Source organism: Bufo gargarizans, chromosome 5 (assembly GCF_014858855.1).
Source record: "Bufo gargarizans isolate SCDJY-AF-19 chromosome 5, ASM1485885v1, whole genome shotgun sequence".
In the NCBI taxonomy this organism is placed as follows: Eukaryota; Metazoa; Chordata; class Amphibia; order Anura; family Bufonidae; genus Bufo; species Bufo gargarizans.
Window position 1 is genome coordinate 460,044,484 of NC_058084.1, and position 20,146 is coordinate 460,064,629.

Here is a 20,146-nt window from a genome sequence, read left to right on the forward strand (position 1 = left end):
CTATACAAACTATATAGAAGGAGGCTAGAAGGGCCGCAGCTATGCTATGCTGTATAGAGCTATACAAACTATATAGAAGGAGGCTAGAATGGCCGCACCTATGCTATGCTGTATAGAGCTATACAAACTAACTATATAGAAGGAGGCTAGAATGGCCGCAGCTATGCTATGCTGTATAGAGCTATACAAACTATATAGAAGGAGGCTAGAAGGGCCGCAGCTATGCTATGCTGTATAGAGCTATACAAACTATATCGAAGGAGGCTAGAATGGCCGCAGCTATGCTATGCTGTATAGAGCTATACAAACTATATAGAAGGAGGCTAGAATGGCCGCAGCTATGCTATGCTGTATAGAGCTATACAAACTATATAGAAGGAGGCTAGAAGGGCCGCACCTATGCTATGCTGTATAGAGCTATACAAACTATATAGAAGGAGGCTAGAAGGGCCGCACCTATGCTATGCTGTATAGAGGTATACAAACTATATAGAAGGAGGCTAGAATGGCCGCACCTATGCTATGCTGTATAGAGGTATACAAACTATATAGAAGGAGGCTAGAATGGCCGCACCTATGCTATGCTGTATAGAGCTATACAAACTAACTATATGGAAGGAGGCTAAAATACAGTAACAGTATTTAGTTTGTTCAAGAAGTCAGTGGTGTCTTGTACATAGGATTTGACTTTCTTGGCGAATTTATTCAGCAATTTATCCAGAAATATAGAAGCATTACTTAGTATGGATCCTCTGCTGGAGACAATGGGTCCCTCTGGAGGGCATTGCATGTCTTTGTGAATTTTAGGCAATAGATAAAATAAGGGAGTAACTGGATATTGTATTAACAAAAACCGCCGTAGTTTATCGTCAATCAGACCTGACTGATAATAAGATTCCACCAAGTTTGCGTTTTTGTTTTTTTTGAATCGCAAACTTAGGATCACTGTACCTTAATGTATATATCGCCATCAGACAATTGTCGTTGGGCCTCTGCCAAATACGTAGAAGTATCCATGACCACCACCGCACCGCCTTTGTCAGCAGACTGGATGGTGAGGGAGTGGTCACGCATAAGCCGATTCAACGTCATCATTTCTCCTGTGGTCATAGTAGGATGTCTTAGAATAGCAAGGTCATAGAAAGGTAGAGCAGACACTAGCAGATCGCTAGTGTCTGGCAGCTAATTAGGTCCAAATGAGGTGGTAGAAAAAAACCCTTTAAGTCCTTGTTTTCCTCATATTTTTCTGGCTCCTGGTTTTTACGGTATCGGTATGGTATAGATCCTGACACATTACACTAGGGGACAACGATTTTATACATGTATTATGGATGGATTATATATGCAATCATGGATTTTTAGATTTCGTAATTAAGTGGCACTTATTTATGTGAATGTTTTAGTACTCTATAAATATGCACGGTAACTTTGTATATGTTGCTTGAGAACGGTCCCAGCAAGCGGACTGAAACGTTGCATGGGTGAATAAAGGACCACACATTTTTCATGTTGCGTTTTTTTTCCCTAATTAATGTTTATTACTGCGGTCAAGTTTGTACTGCTGGCACTCCTTCCTTGAACTGAGAAATAAGGTGTGCTGCCCTGATTTTTGCTCTTTTTGGAAGGAGTCAGCTAATGCTGATTGACACCTTGCTATTTTAGTATGGCTGTATAGCTGATCCGGGACGGCTCTTACTGGGAGTAGTCAAAGTGTTGGGTGGGTGACTACTCCCCACGTTCTAGGCCAGGTCTTGACTGGCCTATAAAAAACCCAGCTGGTAGTGTCAGCTGGGATGGGAGTGATTACCTCTCTCTGACAGAGGAGCTGCGGCAATCTCTGGTGTGGGAACTAAGCCTTGCGCTGGGCTGAAAAGCTGAGACCTGTGTGGAAGGGGGGGGGAGGCCACCTAAAGCCTGCATTTGGACTGCTGGAGGCAGAACCGCCGACAAGGTGATGTTTTTTTGTTATGCACGAACTTACTACTCGGTGTGAACAAACACCAACCTTGCAAAGAGTGTTTTTGTTTGACCTTATGTGTGAATAAACACGGACATTTGAATTATGAACTTGTACTTTGCGTCTGTACTGCACCCGCTTATCTCAACTACCAGAGCGAATCCTCACAAAGGATATAAATTATTACTCGGGAAACATGGAATTATCCTCACCCTGACAAACAGCAGAAGGCGCTCTGCGCAGCCTTACAACCCTCTCCACTGCGGCTAGATCAGAGGATTCGGTGATTTATGTAGGTGCTGCCTCGGACCTCTTTAGCCCAGATCGATTCTTGGCCAGGGCCCAGCTCTTCGGCTGCAGAGACGGAGCCACAGTAGACAACGGCTCAGAGGTGGCAGAAGTGTCTATTGATTCAAGCCCTCTGTTTGGATTTTTTACAGTCGGATTAGTAACAGCTGCGAACTGATTATGGGGAATTATTGCCAGATCTTACATGTAAAGTTGGAAACATATGGAACTTTTTCTTTTTTTTTTTTCTTTTCAAACTTTCTACAGAAATGATTTGGGGATATGTAGAGTATAACCGGGAGGGGAACGCATGAAACATTGTGCAACGGTTGAGTTGTATTGTATCCACATATTGTGGATATGACTCTGCGTGATCAAGATATGGGGAAAAGAATGGACTGCCCACCCAAATAGAGTCTAAGAAATGTCTCTTGTCTCCTGTTTGTATAGGTGGGATTCCATCTCTAAAGTCTCCACCTGGCCCATGTAGACTTCCAAATTATTTACCTGATTGCAAGTAGGTGAAGCTACAGTGATAAAGTCTCCACCTGGCCCAGGTTTATCTGTAGACTTTCAAACTCATTACCTAAGTGCTAGTGGGTGAATCTGAAGTGTCTTCATCTGGCCTAGGTTTACTGATAGACCTCTAAACTCATTACTTGGGTGCTAGTGAGTGAAGCTGTGGTGATAAAGTCTTTATCTGACTTATCTGGCCCAGGTTCAGGTTTTTCTATAGACTTCCAAATTAAAGGGGTTGTCCAGCCTTGGAGGAAACAACACCTATCGCCTTGACTTGTTCTCCGAACTTACCCGCGGTCCTGCCACTGGTCGGTTTCCAGCATTTTTTGGTCCCAGCTGGTCCAGGAAGCGAGTGGGTCCCATGATTGCTCCAACCCGCAGCAGGTCAACATTGACTTGAACATTACAGCTGTGAGGTACCATTCAAGCCACTGTGACCACAGAGGCCTATGATTAGCCACAGCAGTCACAGGATCCTTCAGTGATAATTTCCACCTGGCCCAGGTTTTTGCATAGACTTCCAAACTTATTACCAGAGTGCTAGTGGGTGAAACTGCAGTGATAGTCTCCACCTGGGCCAGGTTTAGATTCTATAGACTTAAAAAATCACTAACAGTGATAAGCGGCATGGGCAATATTCGAATTCGCGATATTTCGCGAATATTTGGGCGAATATTCGTCATATGGTCTCCAGTCATTATTTTCTTGATTGCGAAAATCGGCAATCGGAAAATTTGCGATCAACACAAAGATATTGCAGCCTTCTCTTTGGTCCACAAGCAAGAAGCAGTGAGGCATCATGTGTACTGATGAAAAAAAAATCTAGAATATTCGCGATTACGAAGATCTAGCACTATATTCTAGATATTCGCAAATTCTCGAAGTTCCAATATTCGCGATAAAAATTTGCGATTAGAATGTTCACGATCAACACTAATCACTACCTGCATGCTAGTGGATGAAGCTACAGTGATAAAGTGTCCACCTGACCCAGATTTATCTTTAGACTTCAAAACTCATTACTTGAGTGCTAGTGGGTGAAGCTGCAGAAAAGTCCTGAATTTGGCAAGGAGCCTTTCTGATCCTACTCTTAAAGTATGCACAACTAATTTGGGACTCTGGTCCAGTTCCTTTCTGGGTATTGATGGAAGGACACTCAGTAAATATGTAGTTTCCCTTAATTTTTGGGTGTGTTAACTCTTGGAATCTAAAGGAACACCCCTCTGGACTCCTGGTAGAGTAGGGTATTCTGCACAAGGTGGCCTCCCCGCTGAGTCTGTAACTGTGGGAAGGTACAGGATCCTGCCTCAGAAGGTTAGCCTGCCAAATGGTGGTGAATGGACAAGTCACCGTCTGGAGTCATGTGTAAAGTCAGAGCTGCCCTCTTCTTTCAGCACAGTTCATGTGCATTACACAGTTACTTAAGAGTAGTTGGGGGGAGATATTTTTGGAAGAGTGGCCTATACATTAAAGTGTGACTCAGACCTTTCTCCAAGTAGGTAAGTACACGTACCATGACCTACAGTACATACAGATATTGCAGCAGTTTTATAGCAATAGGTGGCGTCACTATTTTCATAGGCTGCTTTTTTTCTTCCTGTTGAATCCAGTGGAGAAAATCTATGACTTACCTGCAAAAAAATGGACCCACTGTACTTTAAAAACCGCACCATGCTTAATTATACTTTTTAAGGAAAACACCTACTCAAAGAACGGGTCTTCATTCTCATTATCGACCTGGACGCTGCTGTCTGTCCTGGCAGAAATACATGGGGTTCTTGAAGGCGAGCCAACTTTGCTGGAACTGTGACTGAGAACAGAGCTAGAAGCACATAGTGTAGTGGCCACGCCAAAGGGAAGGGGCGCGGAGCTGCACTACTGCACCGCAGCCACTACACTTTAACTCTTCTCTAACTCTTTTCCTAGGGTAGCCGGTGCCAGTGGCTGCAGGTAACTGCTAATTGTGGGATGCCATGTGTTGGACCCCCACAGATCCCATATTGTCAACCAATCCCGAGAACAGGCCATCAGTATCTAAGTCCCGGAAAACCCCTTTAAGTTGAAATATGAGGAATGTTGGAAAGTTTAATATCCGTGGTAACATAAGTGACAGAAGGATGTAACTAGCTTCTCCTCTCGCTTTTGTGTCATTAGAAACCAATATAGCTGCAGCCTATGCTGCTGGGAGTCCCTGACCTCCAATAAGACCAACAAACTGCTCTCCTGAAATTCTCTGTGCTGCTCTGAATATAAAGATATGTTAAGTTTCATGTGTCATTATTTGGTGTAGACATCCACATGTCAGGCAAGTAAACTCAATATCGAGCCAATTGTATTTGATTTAAAGGAAAAATATACAGACTTGAGGCTCCATCAGCAGCGTCTGCCCCGACAGAGGGAAATTGTGCGGATGATTAGTTAATCAGTGGGGATATCCTGACACATAAACACAGCTGGGGATGACAGTCTAATGGAGCGTTCCCATGAATCCCAACTATTGCTTTATTGTATGGGGATTCAACAAGCAAGGTGTAGGGTAATTTCCCTATAGAAGAATGAAATGCAAAAACTGCCACCAACATGGCTGCCTTTATAAGGGTTTAATCCAGCTTTCAAAGACTACTGAATGTCGACACCTCACAGATACATGGCCAGGTGCCCAGATATCCGGTGTACCATTGCAGAAATGGACTGATTTACCATTCAGAACTGTAGGAAAATGGAGGCTGGGCTGCCTCTTATTCTGGGGCCCTGGGGGTATAGTTACAACTATCATCAGGCATCTTGGAGGCTTTGGAGAGTTGTGTCACGCTTCGGTGTGGGAGGGAAACACCACACCAAACATAGGAGGGAAGGGGGGAACATGGAATCAGGCCTGAGAACTAGGGAAGGAAGATGGACACCTCCTAGTGAAAACCCTAACCAAAATCCTGACTCACTACCAGTATGAACAGACCCCAAAGGTAGGTGAGTTCATACGCAGGAATACCTAGAGTCCTATCTAACCCTATAGGACCCTGGTACTAATGGCAGGGACGAGACTACCTGTTTCTCCAAAAGGAAGGATGAACAGGAGTCTTCTTCAGGCCTAATATAAACAGTAGGGGAATGCAACACACAGAACCCAAACAAAATACAAAAGGGAAACGAAAGACTTAACTTCAAAGGGGCTATGGAAGCACCAGGAACTCAGCTGAGATCCAAACACACAGAATCCACAGGCACAGAAGCTTTAAACCGCACAGCATTGTGGGAGAAGCAACTATAAATAAGGAAGGTTAAATGACCCTAATAGCAACACCTGGAGGCAAGGGGTATGGCCATTACCAAAAACAACACAGACGCCTATTGATCCACAAGTAAAACCTGTCAGATCAAACCACGTGTTGCCAGTCTCACAGATCTCTTGCCAATCACTGTCACCGGGACGTCCGTCTTAGTGCGTCCTTGACAAGTTGTCAGTGGTCTCCCATCACCTATTTGCTTGCAGGCACCGTACCTTCCTCAAATCTGTTCTACCAGTTACAGACTCCTGGGTCCTAATGCAAAATCAGTAACGTGCCCCCTCCCCTTTCCTCATACCATGTGCCGTTTAGAAGAGGTCCCTTCGACCCCTTCCAATACCAGGACTCGGGTGCACTGTTACCTTTTCTCCCCCTATATATTTCACAGAAAGTGAAGGCACTAGGATATGTCACCAATGTCAGATTGGTGTGGGTCCTATCTCTGGGTCCTATCTCCAGAACGGGGCCCGAAAGTGGAGGAGAGCACTCTGTGCATGCTCGACATGCTCTCCATTCAATTGTATAGAAGTTCCAAAAAATTTCAGTCGTCCCATAGAAATGAATGGAGGGTGGTCTCCGCTCACTATGGGGGTCTCATTCTGGAGATAGGTGCAGATCCCAGAGGTGGTACCATATCTATCTGACTTTGGTGGCATATTCTGCCACCAATGTCTTAGATGAGACAACCCCTTTAAGAACGTCCACATGACAGCCCACACTCCCACACTCCCCTTTCAATGGCAATAAAATGTTATATATATTTTTTTCATTTTAGACACATTCTAGACGCTGTACTTGCAAAAGTTACCTTCAGATCCGTTCTTCATTCATTCTCCTCATCATCAATCCCGAAATCCATCACAGCCTGTTATTTTTCTACAGCCGGGGACGCAGTGGCAGACTGCAGCCATTTATTTTTTTTGACTTACGGATAAGTCGGCGATCGTCTTACGTACAGGCCCCCCCCCCGACCACAATAAAATAAACTCGGGCTCGTTACCATTCCTTTTTGCTTACAGTAACACGCCATCTAATTGATTGGCGCAGCTCGCCGGCCGGGGCCCGTCCACTCCCAGGATACATTGTGGTGGTCCTTGAGTTATATAATTGCTTCCACCTGAGAAGTTGAAATTCTTGAAAAAAAAATAAAAATCTTGAGGAAGTCGTACACATAATTCTTTACATAATTGGCGGTAATGAGACGTAAGGCGAGGTAAGGAACGCCGTGCCATCCGCACAGCTTTTTCCCCCAAAAAAATTCACATGGGACGGTCATCAATTAACCCACGATTGTGTGCCCATGGACAAGAAAACAAATACTTCAGCGTTTTTTGGCCGCTTCCATCAGGTTTTTCTTCCAAGGATACATTTTGTTTGGCCGCTTCTTGAAGCAGGTTGTTGGACGCGGCTCGGGTGGTCTTCAGTCCTGATGTCTATGTTGGATTTTCCCTAAGTCATTGATATATATTTATTTTTTAGATTTAACAGGGTTGTCCAGGATTTTATGAAAGTGGCCTAAACATTACTTACCCACTGAATACCCGCGGCTCCAGCAGGTCCTGAAGCACTGACGGCCCATCGATGTACTAATCACTGGCCTGAGCGGTCATTCAAGTGTGCCTGCTGAGGCCAGCGATCGGCTGCAGCAGTCAGATGAACGGTGTACGGTACGGGACTTCTGGGTTGCTGGAGACAGGGGGGGGGGGGGTTACAGGTAAGTAATGGATATATATATATATCATTTCCTCCTCTCAGGCCAATTTCATACATTTTTGGACAACCCCTTTAAAGGGAATCTGTCCCCAAGGAATTCCACTGTTAGACCAGGCTCTATGCTGCCTAGTAGGGCTAGCTCAGCTGAATGTAATGATACCTTTCATTTAGGGATTTGTTGCTTCATTCTGGAGAAAAAAAATACTATACATATGCAAATGAGGAGTTAAGTGCACCGAGGGCGGGCCCAAGACACTCAGAGGAAGCTGGATGAGAAAGGGTGCACAGGGTGGCCCAGGCCTGCCCTTGGTGCACTTATCTGCTCATTTGCATAAGGATTAAAAGTGCTTTTTCTCCCCTCTAGAATGAAGCAATAGATTGCTATCTGAATCCAAAGGCGTTTGACATCCACCTCCTGTCTCATCAGAGGCTCAGGCTGCTGTTCTGTCCCTCCCTATGCTTTACACTGCAGCTTTGCTTGTTTGGATTAATTTCTGTATATAATGTGATCAGCGGCTATGTTGTGTCTAAAATACATAATGAAAAAATATATTTTCTGCTCACCCTTTATGTTAGGTTAGTTTCCATTTTTTCGATGTAGCTGTACTGCAGACCTGCCCAGTTATGTAGCATCTACCACTGCATGATAAGACGGGTTCACCATTCAGAAGTCGAGGAAAGTTGGGTGGCATCTCCTGTGGAAGCTGCAGCAGATATATTGGATGCCATCCAGGATTCCCAGGCGGAGCAGTGACTGATGTATAGGTAGAAGCACCGCCGCTGACGATGTGGCTTTTAGCTGATTAATCTTGTCAGAGTGTTGTATTTTGGGGTTGACGTCACCTCCACTCTGTGTTTGATCTTTAGGGTTAGAAAAAGTTCAAGTTTGAGATTGCCTTGTGGAGATGATAATAAAGTGTCCATGTGTTCTGTAAAATTGTATCCACATGGAGCCAAAGTCACAGCGTCTGCCCCGAGAACACAAAGAGAATGCCACAATGTATCCACCAGGGTGAGGACATGCACTGTTACAGTGTACATATAAATATACGGAGCAGAATAGTGAGTGCAGCTCTGGAGTATAATACAGGATGTAACTCAGGATCAGTACAGGATAAGTAATGTATGTACACAGTGACTGCACCAGCAGAATAGTGAGTGCAGCTCTGGAGTATAATACAGGATGTAACTCAGGATCAGTACAGGATAAGTAATGTAATGTATGTACACAGTGACTCCACCAGCAGAATAGTGAGTGCAGCTCTGGAGTATAATACAGGATGTAACTCAGGATCAGTACAGGATAAGTAATGTATGTGCACAGTGACTCCACCAGCAGTATAGTGAGTGCAGCTCTGGAGTATAATACAGGATGTAGCTCAGGATTAGTACAGGATAAGTAATGTATGTACACAGTGACTGCACCAGCAGAATAGTGAGTGCAGCTCTGGAGTATAATACAGGATGTAACTCAGGATCAGTACAGGATAAGTAATGTAATGTATGTACACAGTGACTGCACCAACAGAATAGTGAGTGCAGCTCTGGAGTATAATACAGGATGTAACTCAGGATCAGTACAGGATAAGTAATGTATGTATACAGTGACTGCACCAGCAGAATAGTGAGTGCAGCTCTGGAGTATAATACAGGATGTAACTCAGGATCAGTACAGGATAAGTAATGTAATGTATGTACACAGTGAGTGCACCAGCAGAATAGTGAGTGCAGCTCTGGAGTATAATACAGGATGTAACTCAGGATCAGTACAGGATAAGTAATGTATGCACACAGTGACTGCACCAGCAGAATAGTGAGTGCAGCTCTGGGGTATAATACAGGATGTAACTCAGGATCAGTAATGCAATGTATAATCAGTACCATATTGCAGGTTGCTTTTCACGATGCATGCAGCGATTATTGAGTTATATAAGTGATATCAACCTTTTGCAATCAACTAGTTGACCTCTCCTGTCATGTAGAGGAATGGCAGATCTGCTTCAAGATTAAGAGTCGGGGGAATTATCACTGTATAATTAGATTGGCCGTTCAGGTATACAGGAAAGCTGGGTGATAATCTGTGTGTGAGCTGTTAAGGTGGCCCCTTCCAGGGCAGAGTAGTGAAGCTTTCTGTTATTATACCTCAGTGTTGCTATGTATACAATAGGCATACACCGTCAAATACAAAGGGGTTGTCACCCGGCTTTCCCCAGCTCCTGAGTGGTAAGTCTACCTCGTCATGTCTTGCTCTTTCACTCTGATACAGGGTTTCCACATTTGCCATTCAGGAGTCTGGAAAAGTTGGGTTAGAGCTTGTACCGCTTCCCATTCTAGTGATTTACTGCGGATTTTTGGCTTTAGAGGGAAATCTCCTGGTTATTTAGTGCTGTGGCCCTTGTAGCCGCCTGAAGGTCCTTTTCATGTGGATTACCCCGAGACCTGGTCATCCGTGTGAAGACGTCTCCCCACGAGCTGAAGAAAAACGACTTGACGAGCGGATAACTGGATGCAGATTGTCACGGGTTAACAGAAAGCACATGTGTCCCTGGCTCCAGAATTCAGTATTTGCTGTCAACAAGTCTGGGGTAAACCCACAAAAATAACCTGCTCAACGTGAGCGTCTTCAACATTTAGCCCCTTTTTTTATTCCGAAATTCTCGATTCACTTATATCTGTAGAGCAGTCAGAGCTGCGTTTTCTCATACAGAGCTGCAAATCCCCCGCTTAGACATAGGGGCACATTTATCTACACCAGTGCTTTATACGTCGGCCTTAGGCCTCTTGCACACGACCCGCAATGCACGAACACCCACCGTTCACTTTAGTGGGTCCGCAATCTGGCCGTTCCTCAAAAAGATAGGACATGTTTTATCTTTTTGCGGGACGGATGTACGGGACGAAACCCCACGGAAGCACTTCGTAGTGCTCCCGTAGGGTTCTGTTCCGTGCTTCTGTTCCGCAACTCCGGATTTGCCGACCCATTTTAGTGAATCTGTCCGCATCCGTGATGCGGAATTTGCACGGAACGGTGCCCGTGTATTGCGGATCCGCAAATGCGTTCCGCAATACGGCCACGGTGTGCAATAAGCTTTAATCTGTGCTCCACTGGTGACTAGTAATAATTGTGGCGCATCTCAGGCCATCCGCGCACCTGCCTGGAGCAGGCAGAGGTTTTATCCCAGTGCCCAGGCCCCGCCTCCTCCAGCCCCTCCCATCTTTTCCCCCCAGAAATGGAGCGTGTGTTCTTACAGCTTAGGCTTTGCAGAAAAATATGCAACTGTTTGGCACCAGCATTCTGGCGCTAAATTCCCTCCCCCCCATATCCCCCGTTTATTCAAAATAAAAACAGAAAAATAAAATCTCTAAAAATGCACTAATAAACAGATGTATGTATTTAAGAAAAAAATGCACAAAATTATTTTGGTAGCCCAACAACAAGAAAAAAGTCAGGGCCGTTAAACCACCATGTGTGCAAAAATGTGTCTGGTCATTGGGGGTGAAATGGTAACATTCTGATTACTTGCAGCCACCACTAGGGGGAGTTTCTGCATACTGCTTATACATTGCACTCAATAAAAATACTGTATGCACTAAGCTCCACCCGAAAACAAATACTTCTGATGGTAGCCAGAATGCTATCATTTAAGGCCCCTTTACATTGCCCGATGTAGCAAGCGATTGCCAGGAAGGAAGCGTTCCTTCCGGACAATCGCTTGCTTGTCAGTAGAGGAGAATGCAGCATTTATATGCAGCGATCACCTCCACAGTATGGGAGAGGAGGGATGGCTTGTACCCATACAGAATGATTGTTTGCCGGCAGCAGAGGCTGTTTAGACGCCTCAATCTGCAGCCGGCAAACAAGGATTTAGGTATCCGCACCAACGGTCCTGTTACCCGATGAACGAATCTTTTGCTTGCTCTTCGTATAATCAGCGGCAACTTTACACTGGCAGATTATCGCTAACGAGCGTTGGTACAAACACTGGTTAGGGAGAGTTCACATCACAGTTTTTTCGGATCCTGTAAAAAAAAAAAGGATCCTGAGCATCACTTATGCACATTTGGCATCCGTTTGAGCCATTTCCGTCTGAGATCCGTTTTTCAAGACGGGGAAAAAAAAAGTCCTGCGCGAAAGTCCTTGATGCCTGACTCTTTTTTCCGTCTAAGATACCGGATCTCAGTCTCAAATAACTCAAACAGATGCCAAATGTGCATAAGTGATGCTCAGGATCCGTTTTTTTACAGGATCATTTTTTTTCTTAATAACTTTTCTTCCGATGGATCAGAAGATCAAAAATTCTGTGCCAGTCTGTGCAGGGAAGTTGCCGTGCTGACCAGTGGAGCTCCGGCTGGTCAACCTACAGTATCAGTTCCTGGATTAGCGTCCATTGCCAGAACTAGGCGGGGTATTTAAGTTTGCTCCTCTGCTGGCGATCACTTTGCTCCTCTGTATTTTGAACCCCCCTGTGTACAGACTGTGGATTAACCCCTTGTCTGCTGCATTGACTGCTTCTGATATTCTGACAATGGCTAGTGTCCAGATTAACCCCTTGTCTGCTGTATGGGCCTCTTCGTCTCTCCTAGTTCTGACCCTGCTTGTCTACTACCCTCTTCACCTTGGTCATTCCGGTAGGTCTGCTTCTAGCGAGCTTGCACCAGTTTTCATTTATTATCTACTCCGCAGATGTAACCTGGGTCCCTTTGCAGCAGGCTGTGGTGAAGAATCTAGGGGTAGCCTTAGCTTCCTACCACACGGAGCGGTTAGAGAAGATTGGTAGCAGTTTCTGGGCTGTGGCTCCGGGTGGTGATCATACTATTTTCGTACATGTCTTATACATTTGTGAAACGGATCATGTGACAACGTGATTGTGGGGAGCAGTTAAAGAAACACTCTAGACAAAAGTGATCCTTTGTGTTGTAGCCTGAGTGGGCAGAGCATGACACAGGAATACAATGATAGATGTCAAGCTCCTCCCCCGAGGTTCCTCAGCTTAACCAGGAGAGTACCTTTAAGGATTGTATCATTCCTACTAATCAGGATTTGTATAGTTTATTGCATTTTGTCATCAGTACAGTGAAATTTCTGGGAACAGAAAGGCACCAGGCGATGAAATATTCTGGATCACTGGACTAATAAAATCAGGTGGCGGATTAAAGGAATTTTTTTTTACTTCCATTTTTCTTGTTTTTCTTAGTCTCTGCTCCTGATTTGTATGATAAGTTTTTAGTAGGTGGAGGGGCGGCTGTGAATGGGGGATCACTCCCATCATGTGTAGTCTGCTCGGAGAAAGTGAATAAAATTCTGGGGCTCATGTAGAAAGCCTCCAATTGATCCAGTGTCATAGATACCTCTGGGTGTGTAGCCGGTCTAAAATACGGGCCTTGGGAGAGTGCCAAAACCCCCCCTGCCACGTAAGACCCCAGTATTAAAATGGCACATGTGTGGGACCTGTCCTGCCTTCACTTAAAGCTTCCCAGTATCTGTAAAGCCAGCACAGGGTGGCGCTCTCCCCCCCTCCGCACAGTGCAGACATCTTGACTCCCATCATCCCACCCGTCTGTCCTGTTTCTTTACATCTTGAGAACATAACTGTATCCAGTTAATATGGAAAAATATTATTTCTATGTTCACAGGCAAAAAGGGAAAACCCAACAAATTTAATTAAAGCCGCCTTCCGCCTGGGCCTTTTAATCGATGCAGACCCTGACACTGTATACTTTACGGGGGTCCGAGGGGGGGGGGGCGTTATAACCTAAACCTTCACTTTTCCTGAAGTCCTGGACATTGACACAGTTGTACTTTCAAGGTCAGTTTATTTTCCTAGAGTTTTTTTTTTTTTGTGGGGCGAGGAGCCGCCTAGCGTACTGCGTAGGTCTGGTCCAATTATAAGGGGTGGGGGAGCAATTGCGGGTGGTCGGTCAAGGCAAGATATTTGTTTGTGGCTCGATTCGAAGTCACAGTTGGCGTCTGTTTCCGTGTCCCGTTCTACACGGCCGCCTGTAAAGTCATAACACGACCAGACGAGTAAACTATTTATGGTAAGAAGCCGAGTGCAGACCCCCCCCCCTCCGGCAGCGAGTGGTGCGGCCCGGACATAATTGTATCAATATAAAATTAAGAGCTCCACTTGAGGAGTGACAGGAGAGTGTGAACCGTAATATAATCCAGATTTATCGCTTTATAATCTGGTTCTACACACAGTACACTTCATAAATACATATATGGGGTAGGATTCCTTTAATCCAGCATCGGTCTGGTGCCAGATCATCAGGTGTGGTCACATCCTGATTAATTCTCCATCTAGATGCGGCAGTAAGAGGCAGGATGGGGTTCGAAGGATCCCCATTCTGGAGATAGGACTGGATTCTATGGATTATTTCAGATACAGAGCTCCCAATCCCCTATGTAAACAAATAGGTAAATGTTAAAGTTTTGGTTCCTTGCAGCCACCATCAGGGGGCGCTGTATACTGTCATACACTGAACTCAATAATACACAGTATGTATTTAGCTCCTGAGCTAGTGGTGGCTGAAGGCAGCCAGTCTGCAGTAAGCTCCTAAACTCCCCCTAGTGGTGGCTGAAGTCAGCCAGTATGCAGTAAGCTCCTAAACTCCCCCTAGTGGTGGCTGAAGTCAGCCAGTATGCAGTAATTTCCTGACCTCCCCCCAAGTGGTGATTGGAGGTAACCAGTGTGCAGTAAGCTTCAGAACTCCCCCTAGTGGTGTCTGCAGCCAGCTACTATGCAGTAAGCTTCAGAGCTCCCCCTAGTGGTGTCTGCAGACAGCTACTATGCAGTAAGCTTCACAGCTCCCCCTAGTGGTGTCTACAGACAGCTACTATGCAGTAAGCTTCACAGCTCCCCCTAGTGGTGTCTGCAGCCAGCTACTATGCAGTAAGCTTCAGAACTCCCCCTAGTGGTGTCTGCAGCCAGCTACTATGCAGTAAGCTTCAGAGCTCCCCCTAGTGGTGTCTGCAGACAGCTACTATGCAGTAAGCTTCACAGCTCCCCCTAGTGGTGTCTACAGACAGCTACTATGCAGTAAGCTTCACAGCTCCCCCTAGTGGTGTCTGCAGCCAGCTACTATGCAGTAAGCTTCAGAGCTCCCCCTAGTGGTGTCTGCAGACAGCTACTATGCAGTAAGCTTCACAGCTCCCCCTAGTGGTGTCTACAGACAGCTACTATGCAGTAAGCTTCACAGCTCCCCCTAGTGGTGTCTGCAGCCAGCTACTATGCAGTAAGCTTCAGAGCTCCCCCTAGTGGTGTCTGCAGATAGCTACTATGCAGTAAGCTCCTTTGGTCCCCCTATTGGTGGCTGCAGTTAGACAGTATAAAGTTAGCTTCAGAGCTCCCCCTAGTGGTAGATTCAGGTTACTGGTATGCAATAAGCTCCTGAGCTCTTCCTACTGGTGGCTGCAAGTAGCCAGTAACCAGTAAGCTCCTGAGCTCACCCTAGTGGTGGCTGCAAATAGTCAGTATGCAATAAGCTCCTGAGCTCATCCTAGTGGTAGCTGCAGGTTACCAGTATGCAGTAAGCTCCATCTAGTGGTGGCTGCAGGTAGTCAGTGTAAGCTCCTGAGCTCACTCTAGTGGTAGCTGCAGGTTACCAGTATGCAGTAAGCTCCTGAGCTCACCCTAGTGGTAGCTGCAGGTTACCAGTATGCAGTAAGCTCCATCTAGTAGGGACTGCAGGTAGTCAGTATGCAGTAAGCTCCTGAGCTCCTCCCAGTGGTGACTGCAGGTAGTCAGTATGCAGTAAGCTCCTGAGCTCCTCCTAGTGGTGGCTGCAGGTAGTCAGTATGCAGTAAGCTCCTGAGCTCCTCCTAGTGGTGGCTGCAGGTAGTCAGTATGCAGTAAGCTCCTGAGCTCCTCCTAGTGGTGGCTGCAGGTAGTCAGTATGCAGTAAGCTCCTGAGCTCCTCCTAGTGGTGGCTGCAGGTAGTCAGTATGCAGTAGCAGTGCTCTGAGTCGCCTCCTAGTGGTGGCTGCAGGTAGTCAGTATGCAGTAAGCTCCTGAGCTCCTCCTAGTGGTGGCTGCAGGTAGTCAGTATGCAGTAAGCTCCTGAGCGCCTCCTAGTGGTGGCTGCAGGTAGTCAGTATGCAGTAAGCTCCTGAGCTCCTCCTAGTGTTGACTGCAAGTAGTCAGTATGCAGTAAGCTCCTGAGCTCACTCTAGTGGTAGCTTGAGGATACCAGTATGCAGTAAGCTCCATCTAGTGGTGGCTGCAGGTAGTCAGTATGCAGTAAGCTCCTGAGCTCCTCCTAGTGGTGGCTGCAGGTAGTCAGTATGCACTAAGCTCCCCAGCTTCCCCTAGCGATGGGAGTAGGCTTTTTCTCATGTAACTTGGGAATGTAAAGGTCTGTAATTAACCCCTTAAGGACCAAGCCAATTTTGGAGGCCGTGTTTCCATTTCTATTTTTTACAGAACAGAATAATGTCATATTGTAATATTGCAGTACCAATTATGTTTATTCTTTTTTGTTATGTGGTAAATGGATAAAAGGGGTTTCCTTTGAATTTTAATATTGTTAGAAACTTCATTAACCCATTTTTTTTTAGTTCTTTTCTTTTAGTCCCCCAAAGGGACTTGAACGTGCGAATGCTTGTACAATAGACTTCAATAATTCAGTATTTCTGCACCTGCCAAGTTTGGAGCGGGCCGAGCTCCTGAGCCCTCTCCATACTCCGCATGTACCTCACATTGCACTAAAGGTTTAAGGAATCAATCAGCACAGAATTTAGGATCCGGTTAACTTAGAAAATTGATGTTTAATGGAAACTGTTCACTGTAAGGCCTCTTTCACACGGGCGTCACGGGTGAGGGCCGGATGCGTTCAGGGTGCATTGCGGGAAACCCGCATTCAGCGGGACCCGTGCTGATGTCACCGCTCATGTGCACAGCCCCATTGAAATGAATGGGTCAGGATTCAGTGCGGGTGCAATGCGTTCAGGTCACGCATTGCACCCGCGTGGAATACTCGCCCTTGTGAAAGGAGACTAAGGGTTAATCTAACAGCTAATCTTGTTGTGATCGGTTGCCTCAAAGATGAAATGGCTGCCGGGCTCATTATCAAGGACACTGTGTGTAGCCAGCTGCAGGAGCATAACCCTCAGCAGAGCTGCAGGAGCCTAAGGCTAGCGCTAAACCACAAACATTTTTTCGCACCAATGTCACGTGCCAATTTTTATAATGATAGTCTATGGTGTCCAAGATGGATTTTTCTGCGACTGTTGAGTCGCAGTCGCAGCATGTCGTATGTCGCATTATAAAAATCGTTGCGCGACACATGTAGCAGTGCCCTATGTGTCGCGCGACTCATGTCGTGGTGTAGCCCTAGCCTAACCCTCAGTGTCAGACGTCGCCCCCCAAGGATAGGATAATAATATGATATTTTTCATGGCTCCCAATAGGGCGTGGCCCTTAGATTCTTGTCCCCTCTGAATTATGGCCGCCCTTCTGCAGCATGTCCGGAACTAAGGAGGTCAATAGAGCAATAACACTACTACTCTCATGGTGCTTAGTTCATCCAGGTTCACCGTAGTCTGGACTGTGAGAGTTTAGGGAAATGTGGAAGCAATTTGGGGGTCACATATGGGGCTGCACAAAGGAAAAGAGTAATCAAACCTGAGACTTTTGGAAAATGTCTCATGAAGAATAGTTAGTGCATCTATTATTTTACTTCTATGCATCGTGAGTAGCTTTAGAGACGTTGTCCTCATCTTGCGCTGATATGCCGCGGTCTGTTCTAGTGGTATAATATCTAATATCCCTGGAGGAGACTGGGTAGTGGTTCATTTCTTGTGTCCCTGGCGGTCTTGGATTGTTATGGGTTAATGTCTACTACTCTCCCTGGAGGTCTAGGGTGGTTATTTATTCTAGTCACTTATATAGCGGTGGTATATTCCGCAGAACTTTACAGACATTATTATCACTTACTGTCCCCAGTGGAGGCTCACGATCTAGATTCCCTATCAGTCTGTCTTCGGAGTGTAGTAGGAAACCAGAGAACTCGGAAGAAACGCGCGCAAACACGGGGAGAACATACAAACTCCATGCAGATGTTGTCCTTGGTCGTATTAGAACCCAGCACTGCTGGTTATGAGTTATTATCTAATATCCATGGAGGTCAAGGGGGGGAGGGGGCTGTGTTAATATCTAATACCCCTGGAGGTCTCGGATGCATATGTGTTAATATCTAATATCCCTGGAGGTCTAGGGGTGGTTATGGGTTAATATCTAATATCCCTGGAGGTCTGGGGTAAATATTGGTTAGAATATAATATCCCTGGAGGACTATGGGTAGTTATGAGTTAATATTTAATATCCCTGGAGGCCTGGGGGGGTGTTTATTGGTTACTATCTAAAAACCTTGGAGGCATTGGGTGGTTATGGGTAAATTTCTAATATCCCTGGAGGTCTAGGGTGTTAAAGGGTTAATATCTAATATCCCTGGAGGTCTAGGGGTGGTTATGGGTTAATATCTAATATCCCTGGAGGTCTGGGGTAAATATTGGTTAGAATATAATATCCCTGGAGGACTATGGGTAGTTATGAGTTAATATTTAATATCCCTGGAGGCCTGGGGGGGTGTTTATTGGTTACTATCTAAAAACCTTGGAGGCATTGGGTGGTTATGGGTAAATTTCTAATATCCCTGGAGGTCTAGGGTGTTAAAGGGTTAATATCTAATATCCCTGGGGGTCTAGGGGTGGTTATGGGTTAATATCTAATATCCCTGGAGGTCTGGGTAAATATTGGTTAGAATATAATATCCCTGGAGGACTATGGGTAGTTATGAGTTAATATTTAATATCCCTGGAGGCCTGGGGGGGTGTTTATTGGTTACTATCTAAAAACCTTGGAGGCATTGGGTGGTTATGGGTAAATTTCTAATATCCCTGGAGGTCTAGGGTGTTAAAGGGTTAATATCTAATATCCCCCTGGAGGTCTTGGGTGTTAAAGGGTTAATATCTAATATCCCTGGAGGTCTAGGATGCATATGCGGTAATATTTAATATCCTTGAAGGTCTAGGGGTGGTTATGGGTTAATATCTAATATCCATGCAGGTCTAGGGTAAATATTGGTTAGAATGTAATATCCCTGGAGGACTGTGGGTAGTTATGAGTTAATATTTAATATCCATGAAGGTCTGGGCGTGTTTATTGGTTAATATCTAAAAACCTTGGAGGCATTGGGTGGTCATGGGTTAATTTCTAATATCCCTGGAGGTCTGGGGTGATTATGGGTTAATACTTCTGGGGGTCTAGGATGGATATACGATTATTTAAAGCGTAATATCCCTGGAGGACTGTGGGTAGTTACTTTGATTGACAAGGCCAGTCAGTGATAGCGTGAGGGGCCGGCAACAGGAATGAGCGGAGCTTGGGTGAAACAAGAGCAACGGGTGACGCTCTCATTGCACCAAAGGCCCAAATTAAGTAAAAGTGTCATAACTCTGGGAACGGAGAAGAACAGCGTTTTAATCGGGTGAACCACAGCTATGTGTATAGGAAGGTCGCTGGTGTCAGATTCCCTTTAAAATGGTTTTGGGGAAAAGTTGCTCCTTTAAAAAAAATGTATTGTTTGAGGAAATCCAAAACTGTCAAACTGAGAACGTTTTCCTTTTTTCTACACAGGAGGAGTCAGAGCTTGAAGATGGCGTCCGTCAGGCCTCCGAGATCATCTCTGCTCTGATCACGGACAGGAACCCTGCGCTCACTGGTCAAGTAATGGTCGCGTGAAAAAGGTCTTGCGGAGCCTCTGGACGGAGGCACAGTGTTGTGACTGGAGCTTTAAAGGGCCACTCGGCTTATTATAGAGCAGCAGGTTATAAGCCAAGCGGCTGAAGTCGCCAAAACACATGCATTGCCTTCTTGCACTAGTAATGCAAACCCATGCACAGATGTAGCAGAGCTCAGTTTGTCATTTGTTATAATGAGCTTTGATATCACAATCGGTTCTGCTCACTCATAAATGACAAAGTCAGCTTTGCTGCTACGTCTGTGTGTGCACTTACTGGTGTAGCAGGGCTGAGTTTGTGAAAAAACACCCAAAACAGCTGGATAATAACAGGGTAGTTTTCTGGCGCATTGAACAGAATACCATTTGGGCTGTACACTGTATTAGGGCTCATGCACGCAGCTGTGCCCGTATTGCGCCCCGCAAACAGAGTGCAGTCACTGCATCACGGATGCGGACCCATTCACTTGAATGGGTCCGCAATCCGGAAGGTCAGTTGCGGAACGGAGTGCTTCCGTGCCGGAACAGCTGAACAACGGCCTCGTGCATGAGCCCTTATCCTGGGCGCACATTTTTGATGAGGTGGCTCCTTTTTTTGTGTGACTGCTATGCTATGACTTAGGCCTCATGCACACGACCGTATTTT

General features: G+C 45.6%; 1 protein-coding gene across 5 annotated transcripts in view; it reads left to right on the forward strand.

Annotated features, from left to right (window-relative positions):
* CRPPA (CDP-L-ribitol pyrophosphorylase A) overlaps positions 1 to 19,790 on the forward strand; it is a 184,198-nt gene extending 164,408 nt beyond the window's left edge. For all 5 annotated transcript variants that reach the window (XM_044294010.1, XM_044294012.1, XM_044294011.1 and 2 more), the window contains one exon: positions 19,398 to 19,790. In XM_044294010.1, the coding sequence (XP_044149945.1) occupies positions 19,398 to 19,502 (105 nt within the window). In that variant the 3' untranslated portion in view covers positions 19,503 to 19,790. The remainder of the gene's footprint in view (positions 1 to 19,397) is intronic.
* Positions 19,791 to 20,146: the final 356 nt, after the last annotated feature.